The 12,852-nt window shown below is 44.4% G+C and overlaps 2 protein-coding genes across 5 annotated transcripts in view; one reads left to right on the forward strand and one right to left on the reverse strand.

The window, feature by feature from the left end:
• AK8 (adenylate kinase 8) overlaps positions 1 to 12,852 on the reverse strand; it is a 146,719-nt gene that overhangs the window by 127,599 nt on the left and 6,268 nt on the right. The window lies entirely within an intron of this gene.
• SPACA9 (sperm acrosome associated 9) lies at positions 515 to 7,211 on the forward strand. Of its 4 annotated transcripts, none has more exons than XM_006136817.5 (5): positions 515 to 659; positions 3,080 to 3,234; positions 4,608 to 4,810; positions 5,462 to 5,609; positions 7,148 to 7,211. In XM_006136817.5, exons 2-5 carry the CDS (start codon positions 3,091 to 3,093, stop codon positions 7,154 to 7,156), a joined length of 504 nt encoding a protein of 167 aa, XP_006136879.1. In that variant the 5' UTR covers positions 515 to 659; positions 3,080 to 3,090; the 3' UTR covers positions 7,157 to 7,211. The 4 variants fall into 4 exon arrangements, with proteins under 4 accessions (XP_006136879.1, XP_075761901.1, XP_075761902.1 ...); XM_075905787.2 differs by adding an exon at positions 2,185 to 2,320 and having other exon boundaries at positions 535 to 659; positions 5,462 to 7,211; XM_075905786.2 differs by having other exon boundaries at positions 5,462 to 7,211.

The raw sequence follows: 12,852 nt of genomic DNA on the forward strand, positions 1-12,852 counted from the left end.
GGCTTTCCCCCACAGGGACCGTATCGCCCACAGCCTCCTGCCACTTCCCCCCCATGTCGCCCACACAGCCTCCTACTCCGCCTTACAGCTCCCCATCAGTACCCTTGCCCCCTCCCACACAGCCCCCCTGGCCTTCCACCACAGGGCTCCTACCCCCTCCCATACAGCCCCCTGCCCCCCTACAACTCTCCCTCAGTGCCCCGCCTTCTTCCGCACAGCGCACAGCACTTGCTGCACCCCACAGCTTTCTATCAGTGCTCCTGCCCCCAGCTCACTCAGCCGCAGCAGGCCAGCGCCTCTACCTCCCCCCAGCCTCTAGTCCATACCCTCTGGCCTTCCCCTATAGCGCCTGCCTCTACACGTCCCCATCAGTGCCCCTGCGCTGCCCCCTCCCACACAGCCCCTGCCAGTGCCCCCCGCCAGACATGCCCAGCCCCGAGCCCGCGTCTCCTGCTCGACTCCCCACCGCCCCCTGCTCTGTATTGCGATGTGGCAGAGGGAGGCGTGGGATACCTACGTCACCGTTGCCCAGGGAGACGGTTGTAACAATTGCCCTGCGGGGTGCTAGCCGCTGGGGCTGGCTCCCGCAGGGCTACGGGACCCGGGTGGTGTCGGAGGCAGGAGGGCCGGGACATGCGGGAGCGGTGCGGGACACACAGGTGAGAGGGGCTCTGGGTCCAGACAGGCCACCCTCTGCCCGCTGCAGGGCTGGGATCAGAGGCGCCAATGCACGTGCCCCCCACCCCTCGCGAGCCCCACGGTCCTGGGTGCACGTGGCGGTCCGTGCACCTGCAGCGGCCCCCAAAGGCTGATTTTGCCTTGGGTCCAGGCCACCGTCCTGTTCTCCGCCAGCCCCTCCAAGCTTCCGCGCCGACCCGCCTCTGTCCTCATAGCGACCCATGCAACGGGGCCCCGGGGGCCTGCGATTGAAACTAACTAGCAGCCAGGTGACACTGCCCTCCTGCCTCGACAGCTGTAGGAAATAATATAGAACCTCCTGCAGGGAGAAGGGAATCTTCATTTTAAATACCCTTTGAATATGGCAAAGTGTGATGGGGGTAAGAAAAAGGGGTAGGGGTTTCACAACGTGCAAAGTTGCAATGACAAGAGATAAGCGGTAGCCTTACATCCTCTCATTGAAGTGATCGGGAGTTTATCTGAGCTGCACCGAACTGGGCAGCTGGTGAAACAGTTTTTACTGGAGGCTCCAAAATATTTTACAAAGTAAGGCATTGGCAGGCAGGTATAATTAGGTGCTGGAGAATATGTTCCTGTCAACAGGAGCTCCTATTAAATCTCCTTCCCTGGCCAATTAGATTGAACCTTAATGTCTTACACTTAACAGGAAAGTTTGAGAAACTTTGGAGATACCTTACCTTTAAAACCAGCCCCTGTATCTCTCCTGTTAGGATTTATTTTTATGAGCAAGTTTTCATTAAGGTGGAATCTCAAGCCACATGGAAGACACTAGGGGCCCTTAAAGTACCTTTCAGGCTACATCTAGACTGGCATGATTTTCCAGAAATGCTTTTAATGGAAAAGTTTTCCATTAAAAGCATTTTCAGAAAAGAGCATCTAGATTGGCACAGTACATTAATTTTTACTGCAAAAAAGTAAAGATATTTTGTCACAATCTATTAGGACTGGGGGAAAAAACATTTTCTCCGTTGCAGACTTTTACCTTGTGGCTTTCAAAACCAAGTTGCTACTTAATTTATTAAACCTGGAGACAGTGTAAAGAGCTTATTTGTGATCAATTTTGATCTTGGTAGAGGGAGACACCTAAGCTCAACCCTAACTGAGTTTCCCATAGTCTGGGCTGGTTGACAATGTGCCAACATAGGATTTTATCTTCCTCCAATGTGAAGGCATCTGAAGACCAACTATAGTTTTTATATGGGGATTTGTGGGGTCTCAGGAATACATGTGGCATATTTGGGAGTAGGAGGGTTTGGCAGCTGGCTAGGAGTGATCATACACATCGGGGCTTGTTACTATAGAGCATCAGAAGTATAGAGATGGGAATTTTAGAAACTGAGAGCTGGCCCATATTCTGTCTATCAGAAGTACAGAGATGGAAAATCCTCACAATTTGTTGATGGATAAGGCGCCGCAAAAGTAGCCACCCAGCTGACAAATTCAGCCTTGGAATTTGGAACCATGAAGTTTTCTTTTTCATTCCAGGGCACTGTCTTGCTATCCCTGTATCCACTCCAACTATTGACACCACTCTCAGCTGAGTAGGATGTGCACTTATGGGCATTATAACAATCCCATACCTGACTCCAGAGTGAGAGCACCAGATTTAACCAAGGACATGGTAGGGTGCCCACAGTGCCCCTTCAGAATCTAGATTGCTGGGGGTAGGACCAATAGTAATGAGTTAAAAAAAACCAAAAAACTGGAGGAAAATAAAAGGGGCAAGAACAGTAGGTGCTTTTCTGGGGTAGGGGCAAGGTAAGTTAAAGTGAACAGGAGGAGGTGGGGGGAGTGTAGAAACTGGTAACACTAAGCAGTGCTCATGCTGCTTCTACATTCATACACGATCAATACTGGAAATCTGCATGCCGTGCCAGAGCTACATCTTTCTGTGAAAGAGCCGGAGGTTAACTTCAAGTCCAGGTCTCCCTTGTTCCATTGCACTTTACGGCACACTGCCTCTCAAGCGGACTGTCATTTAATGTTAGAAGACACTTTTCAAGCCGCTTGCGCAATAGTTTTACACTGGGTAAGAATAGCCATTTCTCCCTTTGGTCCTCTCCCAGCATTGTGTTTGATGCATTGCTACATTATGTTTACAATAGATCCACTAGGGTTTATGGCATCTGATTGTCAGTGGTCCCCTGTGGGTTCTCTACCTCTTTTTGTAGCATCATTACTACCTTACTGACTTACTGTTTGGGGCTCTGGGACTGGAAAACCTTAACACAATATATTTTCCCATCTTCTTGACATTTTCCTTTTTGGGGGGCAATTCAACTTGTCTGGTTACAGCTGTAGGTGAAAATAAAGTCTCTCATATAAAATTGTATCACTTCAAAAAAAACTAACATCCTCCCTCTCCTTTTTCAAAATACAGGAGGGGGGAAAATGAATGAGGTAAAAGAAAGTCTGAGAAGCATAGAACAGACCTACAAGATCTTCCAGCAGCAGCAGTTTACATTTATTGCAGCGCTGGACCACACCCGAGAGAATGCACATGACAAGATCAGGCCTGTAGCAAGTATTGGACAGGTACAAAGAAATCAGCACAAAGATTTCTGCCAGCAGCAACGGGGACACCATAATGCTGTCATGCACTTGTGTATATTTCAATGGTGAATAACTATTTACTAGAGGAAGCTATATACAAACCCTTCTAGAAAGATCTGTTTATTAACTCAATATTATAAGCTACAATTGACCATGAAATTGTAGGCAAAATTACCTACATTCTGATTTATCCATCTATATAAATGCTATACAGCTCAGTACCTCTTTAGACATTTTAGCCTAACAACCCCATTTCTCCACCTCACTCCTAATTAGAAATATACATCATCTAGCCAAAAGGCATACAAGAGACACAAACCCACCCTCCTCTGCCACATGTGAACCTTAGCTTCTTGTAGTAAGCAGCTTACTTCTCTCCCCCGCAGGTATTGGAGCTACTGTAGTGTTTATTAAAAGTAATGGCAATGTTCCAGAGGTGGGAAGATGGAATGAGCACTGAATGTCCCAGTAGAGTAGGGGGTTTGGGGTTGGTATGTGAATTGTCTTGAAACTTTAAATGTGAAGAACTCAGAAGCCTGGAAGAGAGACTGGGGGGGGGGGAGGGAGAGGAGGATCTCAATAAAATTACAATTATGGGTGAGCTGAGTGCAATATTATGTCACAAGGATAAATCCTTTTGGATGTGGAGATAACATGCCATTAAAATCAAGGTTCATTAGGATTTAATTTTTCTACTGTACTAATGCAAGGGCTTTGCTCACTATTCAGAAGACTATCTGAATATTGTTATGAAATAATGTCAATTTACCAGGAATTAACATTGAGATTTAGTATTAATGCTATTAAATAATAAAACTTAGCAACACAGATGCTTTGTAAGTGTTATTGTATGTCAATGACCAAGGTTCAAACTAACCCACTTCCTGCCACTTGGCCCTATACTTAGCCATTGTATTAAAAAAAAAAAAAAAGATGATTACAAGAAACACTCCCCTCTGCGCCTCCAGATCACTTATCAGTAGGAGAGCCACACTGGCCTTGAGGCTTTAGGAGCTCAGCCAGCACTCCTCCGCCAGCAGGGAGGGAGAAGAATGGTCATGGATTTGCACATCAGTGGATTCCACAGCCACACCCCTCAAAATCCTATTTCAGGGAAACAGAGGAAGCTTTTTATCCAGACAGGCTCCAGAAATCCTGCCATCCATTCTATAGCATATAGGTTCTCCTGCATATTACTTCCTACATGGCTGAGAAGGCAGTTTCTCTGCAGTGTAATACAAACTGCATTGAAACAGCCCTTGCTACATAAAGCAATAAAAATTGCACCAGCTTGCTTGAACTAATTTCGATGAAGTTTAAATAGTGCCCTTCCTTGCATATGTTGCACGACATAGGTGCAGGCATACATGGATCATCACTGTAACAACAGCACCGATAGACGCATCCTCCTCATGTTCTTGAACATCTGTAATGATCTGAACAAACTCTGCCAAAAACTAGAAGCCCTGCATCCTGGTAACAGTGTAACCAACAATATTTTGGAGAAATGCAAGATGCTCGTTAGCCCCAGCAACGACCTGAGCACCGTCCGAGCAAAGTAAGTCTATCATCAGCTTGCTTTTAGACATTTCTTATGGAAGGAAAAAAAAAAGAAAAGAAAAAACCTCACCTAAGCAACTTACAAACCTGGGAAACAATGAGAGGGGCATGGTCATCTGTTGATGTGAGATTTGTACTCCAGATCAGCACATGCATTCATAATTAGAGTCATGTGACTATGCCCTTAATCCCAATGAAAGGGCAAGGGCTCCCCAGTAATCCCATTGATCTTTGGGAGAATTTTCCGCAATATTATTCACTCTCCTCTCTCAAATGGTTAGATTTCTTTCTCCCAAGTTTGTGAATTTCAGTGCTAGTGAGTAGCCTACTACACTGTAGTCACATGCAATGGTAATACTGTACAGGTTTTTCCCAACCCACACTGTCATCAATTTATTTCAACTGGGCAAAGAGCAGAGGGAAGACATGTATTTTTACACGCTGGTGAAATTAAATCTGGGAGCAACCCTATTTGGGCCAGTGGTGAAGAACATTATTGGACAGGAATTATTTCAGCCACCCAGTCTAGTTCTGGTCATTTGGCTTATGCATTCTTAGTGGTGACTCTAAAAGCAGACTTGTGGGGGTCCCTGTGTGTTGCAGCCCCAGACACACTCGGATACATAACTGCTTCCCCCTGTCCCCACAGGTACCCTCATGATGTGGTGAATCACCTGAGCTGCGATGAAGCAAAGAACCACTATGGAGGTGTGGTGAGCCTCATACCCATAGTGCTGGACTGCATGAAATCATGGGTGGCCCACAGTGAGAAGCTGCCTCGGAACTTCCTGCAAAATGTGAGTGATGGAAGTGCTGTCTCTCAGAAGAGAACCCAGCAAGATGCATCAGCAAAGGCATCTGCTCCCCTAGGCCCACGTCCTGCTATCCTCACTACTGCTACTCAGACCGTGGCTAGTTACAAAGACTGTTTACGAGAGCAGAACAGCAAGCATGCTAAAAAACAGCACCTGAATGGCCCAGGGAGTAACACCTTGAAAAATGTCAATGGTGCCTGGAAACCACCTGGGAAACACTCCTTTTAAAAGGACCAAAGCGCATACATCTTTTACATAGAGGTGGCTAGTTATTAAATATGGTCTCCAGTATTCACTTCAGTTGTTCCCTCCTGTTTTGACCCACATTTTGACTATAGGCAGTCCCATAAGTCTCCAAAGATCTAGGTTTATCTGCTTTATCAGATACTTTCTACTGAGATCCAAAGAAAGAGTGGGAATAGGGTAGAATATGTCTTATGTATTCCTCCTTGAAAGGTCTAGGGGTGAGGGCAGTGAATGGAGCCACGACTAATCAGATTCTAGTCCCTCACTAACACTTTGTCTTGGGCAAGTCACTTAAAGTCCAATTCTATGACTTCCTATCTGATTTTTTCAGGTTACAGGGTTTCATGTTGCTCTAATTTTTACCTCTATAAATAACCTGCTATCTGAAATCTAAGCTGGGTGCATTGCATACCACACCAACAATAGCTATAAAGACTGAGCCAAAAATCTGTCTTCAGTTGTAGCTGTTCAACACCGTCACCTTTGATGGGGTTGCATAGGTATAAGTGAGGACAGAATTTGGTACAGAGTTGAAATTTAATGAACAATTGACAGCATATGAATCATAATAGAACACAGCTCACTCTCCCAGAGGTGTTGGCTTCGCAGGGCTAACGAAGAAAAGAAAGTCTCGGATAGCTGTGTTAGTCCGTAACAAAAAAGCCAACCAACCAACCAAACAAACAAAAAAAAGCTTTAAAAACAAGTGGTCCTGTAGCACCATAGAGACTAACAAAAATATAGATTGTATCATGAGCTTTTCTGGGCTCAACCTACTTCTTCAGATGACAGAGGAAAAAAAAATATGTATCACTAGTATTGGTGAGCAAGACTCCAATCCAAGGAGCAGTTCTACTGAGGAAGAAGTGACCCTTTTCAGACACAACCTCTTTTCAGAGTAGAATTGCACTTTAAGTTTCTGTGCCTTTGCTTTCCCTTGGGTACATCTTACCTACCTCACAGAGGTGTTAAGAGACCTAGGTCATTAACGGATGCAAGGCATTTGAGATCAGCTGATGGCATGTACGTAGAAAAGTGCAAAGTATTTTTAAACCATTGACTTCCTACAGAGTCTCTGAAGCCAGCTAGCTGCCTTTCCAGGTCTGGGTTATGAAAGCCAGATCACCTGGAGGCTCTCTTCCCATAGCTATCACTTAGAGCGGATTTGTATCATTTGTGATGCTATATGGAAGCATTATCAACTAAGATCGTAACAAGATTTTGATAGTCTGATGTATTTCCCTGTATCTGATTGCTTTTTTCCCCTCCCACAGGCAAGTTAACTCCTGTTCTTTTGCCTCCTGCCGAAGACACTCCTGAATAAAAGTTTCCCGTGCATGCAAGGCTGTGTTTGCTAAAATTATAGGGGTGCTATTACCAGAATGTGACCAGATTTTTGAGACAAGCATCAACGGAGATGGGAGGGTTGGGCAAATGAAGAAGTACAGGAGGGAATGGCAGTTCAGAAGGATTAGGAAGTATTTACAGGTGAACTTTCACCCCTTCTTTTACCTCGCTCCTCTCTGTATTTGTTCTTATTCTCTTCCCCCCACCACTTATACACATATCCATAAGATGTATAAGAGTCAATGTACAATCCCTCAGCTCTGAGATAGACAATTCTTTCACAAACTTTATAACTATTTTTAGGTAATCCCAGTCAATTGAAACTACTAAGGAATTCAAACAGGTGTAAGATTGTCGGGCTATTTAACAGACATAGTTGCTAGTAGGATTTTAGGTAGCAAAAAGCCACCCCTCCTGTGGATGCATTTGTTTAACAGCTGTATCACATAGGTGGCTTTAAAAAAAAATTAAAGTCATTAATACTATCTAAAACAAAAAACAGGACTATGTAACACTTTACAGACTAAGAAGATGGTTTCTTAGGTGATGAGCTTTCGTGGGCCAGACCCACATCCTCAGATCAAACAGTGGAAGAAAATTGTCACAACCATATATACCAAAGGATACAACTAAAAAAATGAACACATATGAAAAAGACAAATCAAATTTCAGAACAGAAGGAGGATGGGGGGGGGGGGGGATATTGGGGAAGCTATCTTTGTAATGGGTAAGATAATTAGAGTCTTTATTCAAACTTAAGTGTAAAGTGTCGAATTTAGGTGATGACAAGTGGTGTTCTATTGTCAGACCCAAGAAAACCAACAATAGAACACCACTTGTCATTTTCTTCCACTACATAAGAACATAAGAACGGACGTACTGGGTCAGACCAAAGGTCCATCTAGCCCAGTATCCTGTCTGCCGACAGTGGCCAGCACCAGGTGCCCCAGAGAGGGTGGACCGAAGACAATGATCAAGCGATTTGTCTCCTGCCATCCCTCTCCAGCCTCTGACAAACAGAGGCCAAGGACACCATTTTATCCCCTGGCTAATAGCCTTTTATGGACCTAACATCCATGAATTTATCCAGCTTCTCTTTAAACTCTATTATAGTCCTAGCCTTCACAGCCTCCTCTGGCAAGGAGTTCCACAGGTTGACAACACGCTGTGTGAAGAACTTTCTTTTATTAGTTTTAAACCTGCTACCCATTAATTTCATTTGGTGTCCTCTAGTTCTTCTATTATGGGAACTAATAAATAACTTTTCTTTATCTGCCCTCTCCACACCACTCATGATTTTATAGACCTCTATCATATCCCCCCTCAGTCTCCTCTTTTCTAAACTGAAAAGTCCCAGTCGCTTTAACCTCTTCTCATATGGGACCCGTTCCAAACCCCTAATCATTTTAGTTGCCCTTTTCTGAACTCTTTCCAAAGCCAATATATCTTTTTTGAGGTGAAGAGACCACATCTGTACACAGTATTCAAGATGTGGGCGTACCATAGTTTTATACAGGGGTAGTAAGATATTCTGCGTCTTATTTTCTATCCCCTTCCTAATAATTCCTAGCATCCTATTTGCCTTTTTGACCGCCGCTGCACTCTGTGTGGAAGTTTTCAGAGAACTGTCCACGATAACTCCAAGATCTCTTTCCTGATTTCTCGTAGCCAAATTAGCCCCCATCATACTGTACGTATAGTTGGGGTTATTTTTCCCGATGTGCATTACTTTACATTTATCCACATGAAATTTCATTTGCCATTTTGTTGCCCAATCACTCAGTTTGGTGAGATCTTCTTGGAGTCCCTCACAGTCTGCTTCTGTCTTGACTATCCTAAACAGTTTGGTATCATCTGCAAACTTTACTACCTCACTGCTTACCCCTTTCTCCAGATCATTTATGAATAAGTTGAAAAGGATTGGTCCCAGGACTGACCCTTGGGGTTCACCACTAGTTACCCCTCTCCAATCTGAAAATTGACCATTTATTCCTACCCTTTGTTTCCTGTCTTTTAACCAGTTCTCAATCCAAGAAAGGACCTTCCCTCTTATCCCATGGCCATGTAATTTACACAAGAGCCTTTGGTGAGGGACCTTGTCAAAGGCTTTCTGAAAATCCAAGTATACTATATCTACTGGATCCCCCTTGTCCGCATGTTTGTTAACCCCTTCAAAGAACTCTACCAGATTAGTAAGACAGGATTTCCCTTTACAGAAACCATGTTGACTTTTGTCCAACAAATTATGTTCTTCTACATGCTTCACAATTTTATTCTTTACTATTGTTTCGACTAATTTGCCCGGTACTGAAGTTAGACTTACCGGTCTGTAATTGCCAGGATCGCCTCTAGAGCCCTTTTTAAATATTGGTGTCACGTTGGCTACCTTCCAGTCATTAGGTACGGAAGCCGATTTAAAGGATAGGTTACAAACCACAGATAATAGCTCAGCAATTTCCCATTTAAGTTCTTTTAGAACCCTTGGATGAATGCCATCCGGTCCCGGAGATTTGTTAACATTACGTTTTTCTATTTGTTCTAAAACCTCCTCTAATGACACTTCAATCCGGGACAGTTCCTCAGATTCATCACCCACAAAGGATGGTGCAGATTCAGGAATCTCCCCAACGTCTTCAGCCGTGAAGACTGAAGCGAAGAAATCATTTAGTTTCTCCGCAATGGCTTTATCGTCCTTGATTGCTCCTTTTATAGCTCGATCATCTAGGGGACCCACAGGCTTTTTAGCAGGTTTCCTGCTTCTAATGTACTTAAAAAACATTTTGTTATTTCTTTTTGAGTTTTTGGCTAGCTGTTCCTCAAAATCTTTTTTTGCTTTTCTTATTACATGTTTACACTTGATTTGACAGTGTTTATGTTCCTTTCTATTTATCTCACTAGGATTGAACTTCCACTTCTTAAAATATACCTTTTTGTCCCTCACTGCTTCTTTTACATGGTGGTTAAGCCACGGTGACTCTTTTTTAGGTCTCTTGCTATGTTTTTTAATTTGGGGTATACATTTAAGTTGGGCCTCTATTATGGTGTCTTTAAAAAGTTTCCATGCAGCTTTCAGGGATTTGGCTCTAGTCACTGTGCCTTTTAATTTCTGTTTAACTAACCTCCTCATTTTTGCGTAATTCCCCTTTTTGAAATTAAATGCCAGGGTGCTGGACTGCTGAGGTGTTCTTCCCACCACAGGAATGTTGAATGTTATTATATTATGGTCACTATTCCCAAACGGTCCTGTAACGGTTATATCCTGGACCTGATCCTGCACTCCACTCAGGACTAAATCGAGAATTGCCTCTCCCCTTGTGGGTTCCTGCACTAGCTGCTCCAAGAAGCAGTCATTTAAGCCATTGAGAAATTTTATCTCCGCTTCTCTTCCTGAGGTGACATGTATCCAGTCAATATGGGGGTAATTAAAATCCCCCATTATTATAGAGTTCTTTATTTTGGTAGCCTCTCCAATCTCCCTCAGCATTTCTATGTCAGTATCGCTGTCCTGGTCAGGTGGTCGGTAATATATCCCTACTGCTAATTTCTTATTATTGGAGCATGGAATTTCTATCCATAGCGATTCTATGGAACATGTTGATTCACTTAATATTTTTATTTCATTTGATTCTACATTATCTTTCACATACAGTGCCACTCCGCCACACACCCGGCCTGCTCTATCCTTTCTATATATTTTATATCCCGGTATGATTGTGTCCCACAGATTTTCCTCATTCCACCAGGTTTCAGTGATGCCTATTATGTCTATCTCCTCATTTAATACTAGGTACTCTAGTTCACCCATCTTATTAGTCAGACTCCTAGCATGTGTGTACAAGCACTTTAAAAATTTGCCACTGGTTATTTGCCTGCCCTTCCCTGATGCATTGGATTCCTTTGTATGCGGTTGTTTGTCAGCTCTGGCCCATGGTTTGCCCTCTCCCCTCCTCTCTTTCCGACTATAGCTTAGAGAATCTCTATCGACGGATTCTCCTCTAAGAGAAGTCTCTCTCCGATTTACGTGCATCTCCGCACCAATCGGCTTTCCCCCATCTCTTAGTTTAAAAACTGCTCTACGGCCTTATTAATGTTTAGTGCCAGCAGTCTGGTTCCACCCTGGTTTAAGTGGAGCCCATCCATCCTGTATAGGCTCCCCCTCTCCCAAAAGTGTCCCCAGTTCCTAATAAATCTAAACCCCTCTTCCCTACACCATCATCTCATCCACGCATTGAGACTCTTGAAGCTCTGCCTGCCTACCTGGCCCTGCGCGTGGAACTGGGAGCATTTCCGAGAACGCCACCATAGAGGTCCTGGATTTCAGTCTCTTTCCTAGCAGCCTAAATTTGGCCTCCAGGACATCTCTCCTACCCTTCCCTACATCATTGGTACCTACATGTACCACGACCACCGGCTCCTCCCCAGCACTACACATAAGTCTATCTAGATGCCTCGAGAGATCCGCAACCTTCGCACCAGGCAGGCGAGTGACCATACGGTTCTCCCGGTCATCACAAACCCAACTATGTTTCTAACGATCGAATCACCCACTACTAACACCTGCCTCTTCCTAACTGGCATTCCCTCTCCATCAGAGGTATCCTCAGGGCGAGAGCATACCGCAACATCCTCTGGGAGGAGGGTCCCAACTACAGGATGGTTTCCCTCTGCTCCCATTAAATGCTCTGTTCCCTTGAGACTTTCATCCTCCTTAAGAACACTGGGGCTCTCAGACTGGAGGTGGAACAGTGTCCCGGAAAGTACTACAGTGTCCCGGAAAGTCTCATCAACATAGCTCTCTACCTCCCCTAGCTCCTCCAGTTCAGCCACCCTGTCCTCCAAAGCTCGAACTCGGTCTCTGAGGGTCAGGAGCTCCTTGCAACGGGTGCACACATATGCCACCCGTCCACAAGGCAGGTAATCATACATGTTACACTCGATGCAATAAACAGGATAGCCCCCATTCTGCTGCTGGGCTTCTGTCTCCATGTTTGTAATGAATAAGTTTAAGTACAAACGGGGATTCTTTTTAAACTTCTGGAGTATAGATTATTCTAAGAGTTAGGTTTTAAAGAAGGACACAAAGTCACTAGTGCCCTCTAAACTCCCCCTCCAAACTCTCCTGTTACCTGTTCCTGGTCGCGCTCTCCCTGGTCACTGAGTCACAGGCTTATATAGCTCTGGTAGCCCCTCCCCCTGACTGAGGCTCAGCCAATTAACAGAGGCTTCTAGATTTCAAACCTTTTAGAAGCTCCTTCAAACCAACCAACCAACCAAACCAACCAACCAGACAAACACAAGCTCAGCACACTGGAAATAACTCCCCCCCCCACACAAACACACACTCCAGACAGCCACTTACCACAAGGGTCCCGTTTTTACTCCTCTTTTACCTGGAGAACTCCCTCTCCAAACTCTCCTGTTACCTGTTCCTGGTCACGCTCTGAACTATTTGATCTGAGGAAGTGGGTCTGGCCCATGAAAACTCATCACCTAAGAAACCATCTTTGTAGCACTTCAAAGACTAACTAGTCCTGTTTTTTGTTTCAGCTACACCAGACTAACACGGCTACATTTCTATCACTATAATACTATCTAAGTAATTCAAATCAAATTTCAGGCCTGACTGCTAGGC

Source organism: Pelodiscus sinensis, chromosome 23, assembly GCF_052426305.1.
Source record: "Pelodiscus sinensis isolate ZL-2025 chromosome 23, ASM5242630v1, whole genome shotgun sequence".
Taxonomy (NCBI): domain Eukaryota; kingdom Metazoa; phylum Chordata; order Testudines; family Trionychidae; genus Pelodiscus; species Pelodiscus sinensis.